The following is an 18146-nucleotide window of genomic DNA, read 5'->3' as shown; positions in this document are numbered from 1 at the left end:
CGCAAGCACGCCCTCCAGGTATGGTTCTTCCTATTCTTTTCTATTTGTTTCGTGTGAAAGAAAGAAAGAAAGAAGAGAAGACAAAAAACAAGAAAAGTGGTAAGATGCAACGAAAAAACAAAACAAAGAAAAGTTAATCACCTTCCCTAAAAATCCCCCTTCGATCCTTTGCTTTTTATTTCTTTTCAATCGTTTTCTAGATCTAAAAAAATGTCACCTTTTTACAAAAAAACAATTGGCTTTATATAGCTGAAAAAATAGAAAAAAGCCATTCTCCAAAAACTGTCCTCCCTTTTTACATTTTCCTTGTATTTTTCTACTATTGTTCATGGCCGTGGTTTGTTGTCTGCTGCAGGAAGAACGTGCTGGAGCGCGAGACAACGTGTACGACGTGCAAGGGCGACATGCCCGGCGTGCGGGAGCAGCTGCGGCGATCTGCTGCTTAGGGTTTTTGTGACTTCAGGCCAATTGGGCCTTGTAATTGGGTTAGGATTGGCCCAAGTTTTATTGGGTTTGATTTAGAGGTGTTCATGGGTCGGGCGGCCTGGCCCGGCCCGACGGCCCGCCCGAAATATGGGAGTGTTCGGATAAAAATATAGGCCCGAAATATGGGTTTGGGCAAAAATGAGGCTGTTTAAAAAGCGGGCAGACCTCAACACGACTTTTTGGCCCAGGCACGGCCGAATATATAAAAATATTTTTTATATTTTTAAATTTTAAAATATTTTTAAAATATTTTTAAAATATTTTTTTATATTTTTTAAAAAAATTGGTGTTTATTTAAAAAGCAGGCGGACTCGGCCTAAGAATTTTTCTGGTAGGGCTGGACAAAATTTCAGGCCCATATTTTGGGCCGAGTCGGGCTCGGGCCTAGTATGCGGGCCGAAATTTTTTTTATGGGCCCGGCCCAAACCCGACCCGGCCCGACCCATGAACACCTCTAGTTTGATTGTATTTAATTTGGGCTGTGTAAATGATTTTGGGCCCTGGGCAATAATTGGGTATTACAATTAAAAATGAATTTTTATTTTTTATTTATATTTTCAAAAACTAAATTAAGATTAAGTTTTGTCAAAGAATTACGTAAGTTTTATAGGAAACTATTTGAGTTTTGTAGAAAAAAACTTGAGTTTTAAAATAAAACTTGCATTTCTTATTTATAGTTAAGTAACGCAATTTTTAGTAATTTTTTAAAATAATAAAAGAAATTAAAAAAAATATCTAGTTGATTTGGATATTGTTACCCATGCAAGAGGACATGTATTTGAGTGTGCTGAAACTGATTATTCTTCTATTTATGAGTTGGGGAAGGAATATAAACAATTATAAATATTGTGTCAAAAAAATAGATATAATCAAAATTTATATTGAGATCATCAAATAATCATTATTTAAAAACAAAAACAAAGAATGATTAAAATGAATTTCCGTTAATTAAATTAACAACAAGCGATTAAAGCAAGAAAACAATTTAATAATATTATTTAAAATTTTTACTAAATTTTAGTGATTAATTATATAGTTTATTCGAGAATAAAAAACAAACGATTAGGCCACCGAATAAAAATGGTATCTTTTCCCTTTTTTTTTCTTTCTCTCTCCGACAATAGAATTCTAGAAAGAGGGAAAACTAGAAATTAGTAAAAAGAGTTCAGGAAAAAAAAACTAGAAAGGCTTGAAATATTCAACAATGGCGGTTCCTAGGGTTTCTAGGGTTTTGTGATCAATTCCTTTAGAGTATCAATGGAAATGCCCGGACGAAGATCTAATTACTCTCTCCTTAGCCAGTATCCCGACGACCAGTACACCGTGTCCATATCAGGAGCTCCGCCTCCCTATTGCGATTCACTTTCAAGCGAAGCCACCAGTAATAAGAACAAAGTGAAATCAGAGAGAGGTTTAACTGATTGGGATCAGAGTCTCAGTCAGAACCAAAACCAGAACCAGCTACAAGTTAATCGAATCTGTGGCGGCGGCGGGGGAGGGAATACTTTTGCTTCGTCGATCAGTCTTCAACGGCAATCGAGTGGAAGTAGCTTTGGTGAGAGCTCTTTATCGGGAGATTATTATGTGCCGACCTTTTCTACGACGGCCGCCAACGAGAGTGATGGGTTCGTTTATGGTCACGGCGGGAGCTGTGAGCATGTGGATTTAAGAACGAAAATTGGGGGTTCGTCCTCTGGAAAAAGCTGGGCGCAGCAAACGGAGGAGAGTTATCAATTGCAGTTGGCGTTGGCTTTGAGGCTTTCTTCGGAAGCTACCTGTGCTGATGACCCGAATTTTCTGGGTCCGGATTCGGATGATTCTGCTATTCGGGGAACTAGCTCTAGCTCCGCCTCAGCTGAGATAGTTTCCCACCGGTTCTGGGTATATTTCTAGTGATTTCTTTGTTCATTTCACCATTAGCTTGTTTAAATTAACTTAAATGAACAGTAAGGCTAGGAGATTGAAGGAATATGCATAGGCAAATATAACGGTCGTGATAGTGAATGGATTTACTTTTTAGATGATTCCAAATATCTGTTACGAGATGAACTGGATTGTGTGAGTGAACTCTTACATTTTGTTGTGAACTCTGAATGATTCAAAGGATAGGATGTGACAAGTTGGTTGGTCAAGAGTAGTTTTTTATTGGTTCGGGTTTAGAACAATCTTGTCGATTTATGGCAATATTATTTTTACATTTGGATCTAGTATGCATGAGTTGGCAATCAGAATCTATATGGATAAAATTTATAGTGGGATCTCAAAAAGCAAGCAATTTCTACTGGGCCTTTATCCTTTTTGGTTCAATAGGGTTTTTATTAATTCAAACTTCTAGTTATCTTGGTAGGAAGTTGTATGACAAATGCTCCTCTAGGGCCTTTAAATTCTGTAGGTGGCGTAGCTACCAGATCAATGCAGTTACTTAAAGTAGTAAATTACTAAAAAAATTAATACATAAGATAAATACAATAATAGATAAAACGAGATGCGACTTGCCCCTAGATATTTTATACTTTCTCCCACAAAAACATTTGTAATGCTTACTCCATTTGTAATTCCATCGATTACTCGCCTATCAAAAAATGAGTTAGTTCTGCTAATCTGAACATTTGGAGTGGGGATGATTATTATTATTATTATTGTTAATTTTGTGAATGGTGAGTTCTTTTATTCTGATATTGGCAAGCTTATGTATTTTAAATGTGGGTACAATGGGAGTATATAGCTGCAAATCACCTGAATTACATGTGTGGAAACTAGGATTTACTGTTTCAGGATTTGAGTGATAAAAAATTGGAACTTTAAATATCCTGCTGTTTCGATGTTTTTGTGCATCAGGTGAATGGCTGCTTATCATACTTTGAGAAAGTTCCTGATGGGTTTTATTTAATTCATGGAGTTAACCCATATGTCTGGACCATGTGCACTGATTTGCATGAACATGGTCGAATTCCAACGATCGACTCTCTAAGATCTGTTGATCATGTTGTTGGTTCACCGATAGAAGCGATATCAGTTGACCGAAGAAGTGATCTTGGCTTAAAGGAACTCCAAAATAGAGTCCATAACATTTCTTGTAGCTGCATAACCACAAAAGAAGTTGTTGATGAGTTAGCAAAGCTTGTCTGCAGTCGCATGGGGTGAGTTCTCTACACCATTAATGCACAAAATTTCAACATTCATGCAATTTCTATGCACCTTGGTGATGAATTGTTTTATTTCAAACCGAAGGGGTTCATCTGCAACTGGAGAGGATGATTTACTTTTGTATTGGAGAGACTGCAGTGATGATTTAAAAGATTGCTTAGGCTCAGTTGTGGTTCCTATAGGTAGCCTGTCTGCTGGCCTTTGCAGGCATCGAGCTTTATTATTCAAAGTAAGGTCCTAAATTTTTATGGTGTTTTCATTTCAGCAAAGGTTTTTGGAAGTACTTTTTACTTTAGTTAGTTATCTTTTTTTGCCTTCACCACTCCTTGGTGAAGCAAGTTTCCTGTTAAATGTGTTGCCCTTTGAAGGGGAAAGGATTTATTCACATTCAAATATGACTTATCCAGGTGCTAGCTGACACAATTGATCTGCCATGTCGAATTGCAAAGGGATGCAAATATTGTAAAAGAGATGATGCTTCCTCCTGCCTTGTTCGCTTTGGGCATGACAGGTATTTTATATCTGCACCATGGTATTTGGTTGTTAATTATCTTCATTTTGGTTCTGATTTGCAACCTGTTTCCTTTATATTCTTAAGTTGTCATTCTTTTAGTAGGATTGTTCAAAGATGACAATATTTTGCTGACAAAAGAACCCTGCATTTTCTATTGATGTTGTTTTTCATGTAGAAACTGAACAATTTCAAACAATAATTGCTTAATTCTACCTGCTATTCCTCTTGCTTGGTAGTGCTGCGTTTGCATCTTGTGGTTCTTTCTTCCTATTGTGGGCAACAGTTTGTGAAAACTGCCTAACTTATCTTGGTTAAAGTTTTCTATATACAAGTGTAGTCTCATGAAGCCAGTCTGATGGGGAACAACCATCCAAGTTCTAGCAGGATGTCTATCCTAGACATAAATTTAGAAGGGTTTCATTCACTAGTGGAGATGGACTTTATTTTCTCATGGGCTTAAAACCAGCTTATATATATATATTTTGGTTTCATGTTGTTTGGAGATTGGATTTTGATTATTGAACGACTTCGATATTGAGAATGATTGGATATATTATTATTCTGGATAACTTTTCTTACTTCATGGTCTTGGTGATTTCAGGGAGTATCTAGTTGATCTAATTGGGAACCCAGGTTACTTATGCGAGCCCGATTCATTGCTCAATGGTCCATCTTCCATCTCAATTTCTTCCCCATTGCGCTTTCCACATCTCAAACCAGCTATACCTGCCATTGATTTCAGGTCATTGGCCAAACATTATTTTTCGGACTGTGAATCACTTAATCTTGTATTTGATGATGCTGCATCAGGTAAATTTTCAGCTACTATCTGTAAAAAGAGCTTCATTGGATGTGCCTTATCTGCTTTGAGATTTTAGGCTTTAGTCTTTCATTTGGCTCGAAGTCTGCAGTTTCTTTTGCTCATCTGCTTTCGAATGCTGGAAAGCTTTTCATATTTATTGAAGTGCCTTCATTGCATATGCTGTTAGGGCTAGTTTAGCAATGCTTTTGAAAAGTGCTTTTGAGAAGTGTTGTGGAAAAGTGCTTTGAGAAGTGCTTTTGAAAAGTTTGGTTTAAAATTTGAGTTATTAGCATTGCTGTTAAAAAGTACTTTTGAGAAATAAAATGTCCGTTTTAGATATGTTATTATTAAGTAACAAATATGCATTTAAATAATATTTAAATTAGTCAATATTATTATATTTTAGTAAGAATATAAAAAAATTATTATAACTTGTTGTTAATATTTTAATATATGAAATATAAATTTTAAATATTTTAAGCAATAAATATTAATTATTTATAAAATTTAATTAGAATATATAAACTATATTTTAAATATTTAAATATAACCATTAAATATTTGTAATTAGTATTTAAAAAAATATTTTTTTATTTTTAATTAATGATTTTAACACATTTGTAATTAAACACCAAGAAAAAAAAAGGGAAAGTACTATGTTATTGGAGGGTGAAAAAATAATTAAGCACCAAAAGTGCTTTTGGGAGAGGAAAAGCTAAAAAATTTAGCTTCTCCTTTTTAGAAGTGCTTTTTAAAAGCACTTTTGAAAAGCCAAAAATTTCAGCTAAAAGCAGCTTGTTTAGCACAGTTTTTCTTCCAAAAGTACTTTTGGAGTCTAAAGTGCTTTTTTTAAGCACTACTAAACAGGCCCTTTGTCAAAGATGAAGTGCAGTGTTCCCAGTCATTATAAAATTTTTTTGCATCTTCGCTGATAGATGATTACATCTCTAACTTAACTGCTTCTTATGAATCTTGCTACTGAAATATTTTGCACGGGCTTTTCAATTTTGTCCAAAAATGTTCATCCTAGATCCAAATGAAGGTGTTGTCATATTGCTTTGAGCTACAAGGGAAAACCTGAAGTGATCCTGGCAATTATTTATGTGAACAAACATTAACAGATAAACTGGTTTTGATATTGTTAATTGCTTCTTTTATATCACTGTTGAGGATGCTATTTCTGTATCCATAACACATCAGATGTTTGCGACTTAAAATTGATGCCTTTTATAGGGATTCAGTAATATCTTAACCTTACATGGTTAAGCTTGTGTTTCTTTATTCATCTTGTATGCAAGTAAGCTATAGTTGCTTGTCATTTCAGGCACTTTTGTGGATGAAGAAAAGAAACTTGGTAACATTGGCACAGACAGAAATAACCTTGTGCAGATGTCGAGTAATATGAATGATGTCTCACAGTTGCCCCTACGTAATATTGCTAAGCCACCTGCTCATGATAGAGATTCACAACATTTGCAGTCTATAATAAGTTCAAAGAACATTATTAAAGATCCTTTAAAGTGCATCCCTCCTCTAGGGCATAGAGATGTCCCAGATCTAATCTTCTCTGACCCAATTGAGGATTCTACTAAGGATTCAAGGTTTGCTAAGGGAAATCAACTTGTTCCCAGCAAAAAAGGTAGAGAACTTGTCCTCGAGGTTGATGATTTGGACATTCCATGGGGTGATCTTGTTTTAAGAGAGAGAATTGGTTCTGGTATTTTCTTGTCTTTCTTAAGTAACATGTATATTTTTAACAGGATAGACTACTCAGACTATATTCCTTGGTCATAATTCTTGTTTTGGTTTGGACTTGGTTCTTTTCAGGTTCTTTTGGAACTGTCCATCGTGCTGAATGGAATGGCTCGGTAAGAATCCTTTTGTTTATTTATTATTGTTAAAGGATAATGTCAAATGTTATGGAAGTTCTACTCTTTATATCTTTTGTGCTGCATATTGTTTATTGTCGACATCTACTTCTTGTATATCAGAAACCTAGTTGTCTTATGGAGGTTCTGGGGCCTATTTTGTTTGTGCTCTTCCTTTTGAATGAGAAAATGACAACAATCATTGATATATATTTGACAAATGGAAGTAGATAGATTCCTTAGTGACATGTACCACCATATCTGTGAATTTGCAGAATTTGTTGTCTTTTGATTCTAGGAGATTGGCTATTTAACAATATATTGAACTTTTAGATTTTCTAGTATGTGTTAAATTTTATCTGTGCTGATGATAATTCCTTTCTATCCAATTTTTTTTTTCTTTTTTCTTTTGTTTTAATTACAGGATGTAGCTGTGAAAATTCTCATGGAACAGGACTTGCATGGTGAGCGCTATAAAGAATTTTTGAGTGAGGTATGTGTTGCATGACATTCTGAACAACTTTGTTACTGAGATTAAGGAAACATCAGTTTCTCATTCATGTTCTTGATATGATGTTGCTTTCACCTCAATCGTTTGTTAGGTTGCAATAATGAAACGACTACGGCATCCAAATATTGTTCTTTTTATGGGAGCTGTTACTCATCCCCCCAACTTGTCCATAGTTACAGAATACTTATCAAGGTTTGTTGCTTCCTGTTTCTTCTTATTTATTTTCTTGGTGGGAAAGGGGGTTATTAAGGGAAATGCCCCTTTGTTTGCATTCCTCCAGTTGAATAAAGAAGATGAGAAAAGAATTTTGTTTACTAATGTCTGCCTTTTGGAGTTTTGAACTGTTAAGTGGACTAAAAACTTGACTCTAATTTGCAGAGGTAGCTTGTATAGGCTTTTGCGCAAGCCTGGTGTAAGAGAGGTGTTGGATGAGAGGCGTCGCTTGAGTATGGCTTATGATGTGGTGGGTTGCTAAGGGTTTACTTTCTTTTTCTTTATTTTCCAATTTCTAAGATGTCATCTTTATATTTGTTAATGTTATGGTCTAAATCACCATCTTCTTTTTACACACAGGCAAAGGGAATGAATTATCTTCATAGACGCAATCCCCCTATTGTTCACAGAGATTTAAAATCTCCAAATCTTTTGGTTGACAAAAAATACACAGTGAAGGTAAGTCCCAGAATGCTGCTGCTGTGCCTCAAAGAGCATAGTGTTCTCTCCTAATGATTCTGTCATATGAAGCATAAAAATTTTGCTGTTTCAATTTATGTATTTTTATGGAGTAAATGCTAAGTGATTGACTTCTTTGTCCTTGTACTGATAATGGAATCGAAATAGTTCTCTAGCCGTATAATGTCACTGCACTTGTTAAAAATAGCCACAGGTTTTTACTATTGAAAATGCTTCTCAACTACTTTTTCTAATATCCAGCATTGTGTATAGTTGGAGCCAGCCACATTTACTTTTCTTTGCTGCTTTGTTTGTAATTATATCCATTGCTCTCTTAATGCAAATTTCTCTCAAAAGTTCACAGAATTCTTCCTCACATTGCCTGGTCTGTACATTCAGGTTTGCGATTTTGGTCTTTCTCGTTTGAAGGCAAACACATTTCTTTCATCCAAATCAGCAGCTGGAACTGTATGCTAATCTAGTTTTTAATAATATTTTTGCTATTTCTATTTGATTTACCATAGGTCACTGTTTATGCTGTAAAGTATTAACAAATACATCTATTTTTATATTAGCCCGAGTGGATGGCTCCAGAAGTTCTTCGTGATGAACCATCAAATGAGAAGTCCGATGTATACAGTTTTGGTGTAATATTGTGGGAGCTTGCAACATTGCAACAACCATGGGGCAACCTAAATCCAGCACAGGTTTGTTAATAAATTATAGATTGTCCCCTCAAATATCTCATTTGCTAATGATTTTAGCTTTTATGAGCTTAACAAGGAGCATATTAAATCTTCGCTTAAAGGAGAGAATAATCTGATGGCAAATAAAATTTTCTTGAAGAGGAGCAAACCATTTTTGTAAGCTTCCTTGAATATCGCATGCTTGAATGCCATTTGAAAGATGAATCCCATGGGTATCTTCATCCTGAATATAGGCATCCCATGTTCAGATAAAGTTCAAGTTTGTCTATTTAACTTGATGTTTGTAAATGTGCCTCTGAAAAAGGTGTGACGGGAAGCTCATTTCAAAAAGGCAGTTCTTTAAATTTTTGCAGCTTGCAATGAAGTAGCTAAGTTTGCACTTTGTGGACCAACATACCCCTCAAAGAACATTAACTATTGATATATCTGTACTTTTTGTCTAATTAATGCCTTTGAGATTTGAGTTTTTACTATTTTTAAATTTACATAATTGTCGGGCAATGATAATCTTCTGGAGCTTAATTCTAATAAACATAGCCCAATGTAAACGGTATTGTAGGTTGTAGCAGCTGTTGGTTTTAAGGGCAAAAGGCTTGATATTCCTCGTGATTTGAACCCTCATGTGGCTGCCATAATTGAGGATTGCTGGACCAAGTAAGTAGAAAAGCTTTTGTGATATGGAGTTTGCTATGCAAATTTTCCTCTTTCCCCCCGTGTCATTGTTGATTTTATTGCAGTGAGCCCTGGAAACGTCCGTCATTTTCCAATATCATGGAACGGTTGAAATCGTTGATTAATAAACCTTCGACCACTCAACCAGGGCGTGCTGACATTCCAGTGCATACCTGAATGGTCAGAACTCCTGCGATTTCGTCTTCTTGCACATAATACAGCATTCTTTTTGACATTATATGCGGTGGAAGGATACATGCTGTTAAATAGTCTAAGGTACAATCCTGTAACTTGCTTCTGCATCCTAGGCATACTGGCTACTTTAGGGTTCGATAGTGAGGTCATTGTTAGCTTTAGAGTAGATTTCACAATCACCAAATGCTCGAGGTTCAAGGGTGTATAATGTTACTAGAAACTTCATGTCTCTCCTCCTTGTCATGTTTACATGCTCATTGATCTGTGCATATTTGCAGAAAACACGCACGCTTTTGTCAATGCATATGCATTTTCCCTTTCATTGTTTAGGAGAGTTATTGTTTTAACTGCAAGGACTTCGAAACAATAATACTCTATTTGATTGTTTGCAGAAGTAGTTGTACATGTCTCTCCCCATAGCTGAATGGGACTTGCTGATTCTTAACATGGGACTTGCCGGGAAGTTTTTTTCTTCATAAAGTAAAATTTCACATGCAATTATGGAAGTTGTATCATATTTATTTTTCTTTTCTAGTAGTTTTGTATGTAATGGTTGTGACTGAGCTTAGTTAAATGAGAAGCAACTCATCGGCATTTACATGACTTTTATTTATTTATTTTATAATTTAGGTTATCAAGGTTTGATCCCTTGTGACTAGAATTAAGAATTCATCATTCTATTTGTATTATTATTATTATTATTATTATTATTATTATTAAGATGGAGCCAAGTAATAAGTGTGCCAAAAATAGTGAACTAAAAAGAGGGTCAAAGATGGGTGCTTAGGGTACAAAAATGAGTACATTATAGTCATCTGGTCTCTTGAAAGGGCTAAAAATGGCTATTATATGACCATATCTATCAGATTGGATTGTCCATTATGGCTTTCACTGGATTTTTATCCTTCGGTGAAAAAAGCCCGTATGTATTCTTATATCAGTAGGGGTGTTCATTCGCTTAATCGACCCGAAGTAGTATTAACCGAATTAGCCGACCTTTTAAAATTTTTTACTGTTAATTGAACCGAAATTTTTTTAAAAAAAATTACCCGAATTGAAATTATTTTGGTTAATTCGGTCAAACGGACCGAATTAATCGAAAGTTATATGTTCTTTATTTTTAGTTAAAAAATAACTGAATTATTTGAATTAATCGAATTACCCGAATTACTAGAATCGAATTACTACATAATTAAAAATATTACATAAATTTTTAAATCACTACATAATTAAAAACAGGCTGAAGAAACAGCTGATTATAAATAAATATCAATTCCAGTGCACTTATAAATAGAAACAGAACTAAGCTGATGAAACAGCTGATTGAAGGCGGCCATTATAAGTGACACCAAGTTTCTAGCCGATATACTACAGCTAAACTTCCCAGTTACAAGCTGGGTCACCCAACACATGTACTACTTTCAGAAAACCTCAATGTGCCTTGCACTTGCATTACCCTAAAAAAGAAATGGTAAAATTATAATAGAGATGAAGCCAAGAGGGGTTTATTATATTTCTCAAAGAAGAAAAGAATGAAAAAACAAATATTTAGAGTTTTCCATTGGTGAAGGACTGACCAAAACTGAAGGGGAAACATGATTCAGCTCCAATCAGAAAGATACGTGAAGGAGGAATATACACTTAAAGACATGGCAGCATTGAAAAGAAACAGTTTAGGCACCAGTCTTGGAGACTAATGGAGTTCCTCTGTGCAATTCCCATTCGTGTTTTAACTAAGAAAAACATAAATAGCTGCTATCTTATTCTACGTTTGTATCACACAAATTTTCTTCTTCTCTATATTTTTTATTTCAGAGGGTACTTGTCTTCTTCCATACCACAGTGATTTGAGGAACTTCATAACCTTCAAAACCCTTAATTGAAGAATACATAAATATCTTCTCATACTTTGTTTTGTAGAATACATCTCAGATTTCCCATAATTGAAGACATGCAAGGTTTCAAGGAAATATCTCATTTAATATGTATTTAAACACACACACACACACACACACACACACACACACATATATAATGTTTTCTTAGAGAAAACTAAAAACTGGGTAGGCATTGTTCACCCTCGTGTAATCTAAGCTGAGATGGAAAAAAGCTGTTCAAATGAAAAGCAAGTTATAAAAGAGAAGTAAGCTTAAAACACACAGTTGAAAACAGTGTTCCAAGTTAAGTCCCAAGTACATGAGCAGCTAAAAATTTGAGAAAGAAGGGATGGAAACTCGATTCTTCTTCATTTACTGAGTAAAAGGTGGAAAGGAAGTGAGAGATAGTTATAAACAAGCTTTTGGAGTTCAAGGATGAAGTTACATTTTCTTTTCCCAGAAGAAAATAACAGAGAAAATGAGATTTTTCTTGAAAATAATAATGAAAGAAAAGCACAAAAGGAGACATTATTACTAACATAAAAGTAAGCAAAACCCAGAAAGAAATTGACAACTCCTCACACATTCTTACACACATTGAAATAAAAAGAAATAAACAAAATAAAACAAAACCCTAAAATATATCTGCCAGAAATATCAATTAAAAAAAAGAAAGAACATGATAAAAAGATAAAGAAAATGCCAAAATAAACTAAACACTTGCAAATCATTACCACTGAAAAGTTCTACTACTTACTAAACATCAAAGTTAATGATCAATTTCTAGAACTAGAGATTCAATAAAGACCCATTGAAGAAATTGAAAAAAAAAAAAGGAAAGGACAATTGGAAGAAAGCAAACCTGGGTCTGGGTATTGGTGTGGTGGAACAGAAATGGACAGCAAAAAGGTGTGAAAATGGTGGGTTTTCCCGATTCGACTGAGATTGAGATACGATTTGTGTTAAGTGAATTAGTGAAAGTCAGCTGCTGCCTGCTAAGAAAAAGTTCGGTTCTTGGAGGAGAGAAAATTAATTGGACTGGGTTTAATTTGAACTTTTTAAGCCTATGGTATTTACCCTGCAAAATTCAGTTAAACAGAAAAAATTCGGTTAACCAACCGGTTTCGAACTAAATTAACCATTAATCGAAAAATTAAAAAATACTTAACCGACCCCCGACCGAAAAATTCGGTTAACCGACCGATTAACCGAATTCGGTTGGTTAACCAAATTTTTTCAGTTTTACGCAAAATTTGCACACCTCTATATATCAGTGTAAAATTTATATGGTTTTACATTTTTATTTATTTATGATTGATATTTTAGTAATTCAATATTTAGATTATCAGTGTACTCTCAATAACGATAGGAGCCGAGGCTTCCTTTCGTGCACGAATGACATACGTTCTAGTAGGAGTCCTAGCTTTAGGTTTGGTTGCTGACTCTTCCTACCTCTGTTGACTCTAGTCGAAGTGTTATTTCTAGGTCTTCTACCTCGAGTAGGAGAGGTCATCAATTTCTCATTATGCTCTTTAATAGGCTCTTCGATTTGGACACTCTTTTAAAATGGTCTGGAGATCCAGATATAAAACATGTCCCTTCATTAACTCTGCAAACACCAAGGTGAAATCGTCCTCATTGCTTGCACTTTGTTCTATTTGTTTTCTTTACATTGCCTACACTAGCTACTGAAGGAGTCGGAGCTTTCTTGCTACTTTGTTTCGATTGATCCCTTCTTGACAGAGTAGAGAACTTATTACTAGATTATTTCATCTTCTTCTGTGGAGAATTTGAGAAAGCTTTAGACCCATTGCATTTATCAAAATTTCGTCTCTTTTTTTACTTTCACAGATCTTTTCCATTTTCTGGGTTCGATCAGACACCACAAGTTCACGGATCTCCAAAGTTCTTACTAACATTCTAATCTCATCTTTCAATTCATTCTCAAAACATACACACATATCTTCCTCGGTAGGCACTATCTCTCGAGCATATTTGCTAAGCTGAACGAATTGTTTCTCATATTCTACCACTGTTCTTCTTCTTTGCTTCAACTCAAGAAATTTTTCTTCTTCCGCTCCAGATAACGCTTGCTAATATACTTCTTTCGAAATTTAGACTAAAAGAAGTCCCAATTGATTCTTTTTTTCTATACGATTGTCGTTAATGTGAACCACCATTGAAATGCCTCATCTTTTAATAATGCACTACAGCAAAATAGACTTTTAGCAACGTTTTTTTAGGCCTTTAGCAGCGTTTGTTACAACGCTACTAAATTTAGCGGCGTTTATGGCGTTTATGTGAAAAAACGCCGCTAAAGATCATGACTTTTAGTGGCACTTTGATCACAAACACCGCTAAAGATCATGACCTTTAGCGGCGCTTTTGTCACAAACGCCACTAAAGAACATAACCTTTAGCGGCGCTTTTATCACAAACGCCGCTAAAGAACAAACATTTAGCGGTGCTTCTAGCAAAAACGCCGCTAAAAACATAACCTTTAAAAAAAATTATTTTAATCAAATAATATTTATTTTTATTGTAAATATTATATTATGTTTTATTTTTTAAATTTGAACTTTAAATATATTTTTAAGGATAAATAAAAAATATTATTTAAATTAAATTTTCTATGACTTTAAAATTAAATATAAAATTAATTAATTTAGTTTTAGAATTTAAAATAATAAATTAATAACAAAATTAAAATCTAAAAGTTAGAACTCAAGTTGTCGTAAATATTAAAGTAAAAATAAAAATTTAGAATCAAAACTAAAATAAATAATACATATGAGAAGCAGACTGACTAGTTGAACCTGCCTATGACTATACACATTGCAAGGTAATAAAAAATACAATGCATTTTCTTAATCAAGTAAATCTTGGTAATAAAAGATATAATACATTTACTTAATCAAGAAAATCTTATAATGAACTCAAAGCAATGAGCCTTAGAGAAAAACTTTTGAGCATGGCTTCAAATTTGAACAGTAGATTTAGTGCCTACATGCTCTGCATGAAAATAAGAGTAAACTGTTCAACCCATAGTGAACATGGCAAAGATAAGTAAATCAGTTCAACTCATTGTGCACTTACCTTCTATTTGGCGCCAGCCACGGCCATACAACCTTAAAGCTTCAAGAAACCTCTGATGCTTCAAGAAATGAAGATGAAGAAATGGATGCTAATGTCATGAGTTCAAATATCAACATGTATAAAATAAAATAAAAATGGTTTTATTTGAAATGTAAAAAGACAAAAATTACTGTGATATTTGTCAACAACTCTGCCTCCTGCACGGAGATTTCGTAACCTTGTCATCCTTGACAGCTCTTGCAAAGATAATAGAAAAAAAAGCTACTAAAATTGTTAAGAAAGCAGTTCTGTCCCCAGTTTCGTCCCCCAAAATTGTTATGTAGTTAAGAAAACCATCTTACTATTCATAGGAAAACTTCCACAAATAAAATCCATTAATTAAAAGGCCTATGCTATGGATGTGTATTTTGATATGAAATATCAAACACGTCATAGATACTTAAAACTTTGAGATAGTTATACTATTTTTTATTTCACTTATAGGAACCTCATATACTCAAGCACTGCAAGTCTTTTGTGAATTAACCAATGCTTATGAAGATCTACTACTTACGGTTATCAATGCCAGTTGGAATCACAAATATTAACAAGAATCAGACATAAATAGCAAAATTAATCAAGCACTTTCAAGGGACATCATTCTAGCAGTTCTTTAAAGAAATGGATTTCAATCCAGAATTCAGCAGTTCTGTAACTAGCCTAGCAGACAGATGGAAAAATAATATTTATTTTAGAGATCAGTCTACCTCTTAAGTGGAATAACTTTCTGTAAACTTTAACCTTGTGAACTTTTTTATTAATATATTTCTTCTAATACTTCTTAGAGATAATCACAGTCAAGAGATTCAACCATTATGATTCAATGGATGGTTAATACAAGACCAAACAAAGACAATGGATCTAATTTAATAAGCTAAGTAGTGCTCATGAACAAAGCAAAGAATGACACCAAAGCTAAATACAAAAGCCTTTTCGGGAATTGTTGGAAGATAAGACAGAAATCATCACAAACAAGCATGAAACAATTGATAACAATGATTTCATCTCTGCCAAAAAGTCTGCAAAACAGTTCTCCCGGCAAACATGTAAAATCACAAGTCACCTTTCTTACCAACCAAAAACTCCTAATATCTCAAATACTTCAATTTCACCTGAAAGCCCATTAGCTGAAACTGCAAGCCATACAAAATTATCTGAAGGTTTTGCTCTTTAACTTTTTAGAACATCAGAACTTTTTATTTTTGTTTCTGAGCAAAAGCCACCTTCAAGGGCAATTAAACTCTTACGATATTACCTTAATCCCGCTACTTAAAAGTTAAACCCTTGATGTTCCTTTTTGTCCAGCTCATTTTATAACCCTCAACAGTAATCAATAAAACAGAGTTCAGTATAAACCATTTCTATTTTTTAAACTTCTGTTCACTTTATTTAAAGACCTACATTTAGTTTGCCCAACCTCCAAATATTCCAACGTAAAATTTTCATTCTCAATCACAACACCAATGCCCAAAAGATGGAAGAAAACAAAATCAAGTCAGTAAGAACAGATATTTCACTTATGAAACTTTAAAGGGACGCATACCATCAAGATGATAGAATTTGGACAAACGTCTATATGAAGTCTTTATCTGTTCTTCATCATCATTCCTTTCTAACTCTGTTGTTTAGAAATCAAAGTTCCAATATAATTACAATTAGCAGACCCAGAAAAAGAAATTGTTAGAAGTATTTTGATTTCTGGAATATAACCAAACGATAAAAAGAACGGTGCTTTTCTCATCGAGCTAATAGCGGATAAGGGCTAAAACAATTACCAAGAGTTTCATAGGGAGACTTTTGATTGGACCAATTCAATGCCCTAACGACAGTTCTTCTTTGATTGACCCGAAACCAAGGCTCCTTCCTCCTCAAACCTCTGGACAAATGGAGCCACGGAGAGAAGGGAATGACATGAAGCCACCTTTGTTTGTTTTTTTCTTCAAAATTTCAATGACTAATTGTATATGGTCTGATTATATAGTTTTAACTATATACGTGCCTTCAATTAGAGGTAAAATTGTGGAAAACCACAAGCTGCTGTCAGTACTGCTGGGACATTCAAACTGACATAAATTAAAGCCAAACTCCGATCAAGAAATGAGTCTATAGAAAACAATCGAAGATTCTTCAAATATGAAAAAAAATTAAAATCAAAATAAAGAGGAAAAATACTGGAAAAACAAAATAAAATCTCAAAGAAAATGAAGCGAAGAAAATAAAGAGGAAAAATACTGGAAAAATAAAATAAAATCAAGGATCCCCTTGGTGATGCGAGCTAACTCCTTCAGCCACCGCCGCAAGCAAAGAAGACGAAAGAGATTCTACCACCGCACGACGCAACGGCTCCGGTGGCTTCTTAAGCGACGAAGATCTAAGCCACAAATCTTTATGTGATTCACTAGGTGAGACTTTTTGCACGACTTTTGGGGGGTTCTGTTTCTATCCTTGAGGTGAAGTTAACATCTCCACTACTTTGTATGTCAAAAGAACAGTCTATAACTAGTATTTTCCAGAGAAACAAACGGTTTGGGGGAATTTGGGATTTTTGCGTGTGTTTGCAAAGTTAGGGGTTTTTGGGGGCCGGGGGAGGGTGGAATTTGGGGAAAAATTTGTGGCTTTTTTATAAAAAAATGTTGTTATTACTTATTTTTTTGTAGCGTTTTTCACAAAAAAAAATATTTTATTTTGAACAAAACGACGTCGTTTTGCTCTGTTAAAAATCATTTATTTTATCTGTTGAAAATTATTAGTTAAGTGATTTTATTTATTTATCAATTTTTTAAAATCAAACAATAAAATTTATCAATATAAATATTTTAAATTTCTTATATAATTAAATATTAATAATAAATATTTTTAGATTAATTATTAGTTTATTAGTATTATGGTTACATATAATTATGATTAAGATTTATCAATATAAATAATATTCAATTCTTAAATATTGTCATTTCCGTACCATCTAAAAATATAATATTATTAACATTGATAAGCGATATATTTTATATCTTAAATTAATATTGATTACTTAATACATTGATGTAACTAATTTATTTATGTCGATTTTACATACATGTCCATCTTTTAAACATATATAACTTCAATTACTTAAATTTTGATTTCAAAATATTTATTTTGAATATTATATGTTTTAATTATTTTAATAATTATTACTTACATTAATTACATGATCTAAAAATATTTTATCAGATAAAAAATATATGTACATTTAAGTGCAAGGTACCTAAAATCTAGTATATATAAACACTGTCTTAACTCAATGGAGAATATAATAAGTAATTAATAATTTGTGTGTTTTGAATAATTTATTAAAACTGTAATTAATGTTAATAATATTATGAAAATGAAATCATTGTTGAATTTATAATAGTATAAATTATTTTATATTAAAATAATTTTATTTTATTTTAAAATATAAAAATTTACCAACAAGTGTTAGATGCAATAATAAAATATATGACACTCTTAAGATTATTGCTACCAAATTTGTCTAAAAAAGAAGAATCACAAAATCAACCTTAACGATGTTCACATCATCA

At 33.5% G+C, this 18146-nt stretch overlaps 1 protein-coding gene and 2 long non-coding RNA genes across 4 annotated transcripts; 1 reads left to right on the top strand and 2 right to left on the bottom strand.

The window, feature by feature from the left end:
- Positions 1 to 1573: 1573 nt before the first annotated feature.
- LOC105785485 (serine/threonine-protein kinase CTR1) lies at positions 1574 to 10177 on the top strand. Its single transcript, XM_012611586.2, has 16 exons — positions 1574 to 2367; positions 3325 to 3626; positions 3718 to 3862; positions 4041 to 4144; positions 4749 to 4957; positions 6274 to 6666; positions 6777 to 6817; positions 7242 to 7310; positions 7420 to 7520; positions 7707 to 7791; positions 7902 to 8000; positions 8400 to 8468; positions 8576 to 8707; positions 9267 to 9361; positions 9445 to 9655; positions 9967 to 10177. The coding sequence occupies exons 1-15, from the start codon at positions 1744 to 1746 to the stop codon at positions 9554 to 9556; spliced, it is 2580 nt and encodes an 859-aa protein (XP_012467040.1). The 5' UTR covers positions 1574 to 1743; the 3' UTR covers positions 9557 to 9655; positions 9967 to 10177.
- A 555-nt stretch (positions 10178 to 10732) lies between these two features.
- LOC128042260 (uncharacterized) lies at positions 10733 to 13902 on the bottom strand. The gene is made up of 2 exons (XR_008197444.1): positions 12314 to 13902; positions 10733 to 11031 (listed from the first exon to the last, which is right to left on the bottom strand). It is a non-coding gene; the product is annotated as an uncharacterized LOC128042260 (long non-coding RNA).
- Positions 13903 to 14168: 266 nt separating this feature from the next.
- Positions 14169 to 17142, bottom strand: LOC105785484 (uncharacterized). 2 transcript variants are annotated; one of them, XR_001131025.2, is made up of 3 exons: positions 16362 to 17135; positions 14548 to 16204; positions 14169 to 14463 (listed from the first exon to the last, which is right to left on the bottom strand). It is a non-coding gene; the product is annotated as an uncharacterized LOC105785484 (long non-coding RNA). The 2 variants fall into 2 exon arrangements; XR_008197440.1 differs by having other exon boundaries at positions 14548 to 17142.
- Positions 17143 to 18146: the final 1004 nt, after the last annotated feature.

Source organism: Gossypium raimondii, chromosome 1, assembly GCF_025698545.1.
Source record: "Gossypium raimondii isolate GPD5lz chromosome 1, ASM2569854v1, whole genome shotgun sequence".
In the NCBI taxonomy this organism is placed as follows: domain Eukaryota; kingdom Viridiplantae; phylum Streptophyta; class Magnoliopsida; order Malvales; family Malvaceae; genus Gossypium; species Gossypium raimondii.
The sequence above is the reverse complement of the archived record's forward strand: the minus strand, read 5'-3'. Positions and strand labels throughout refer to the sequence as shown.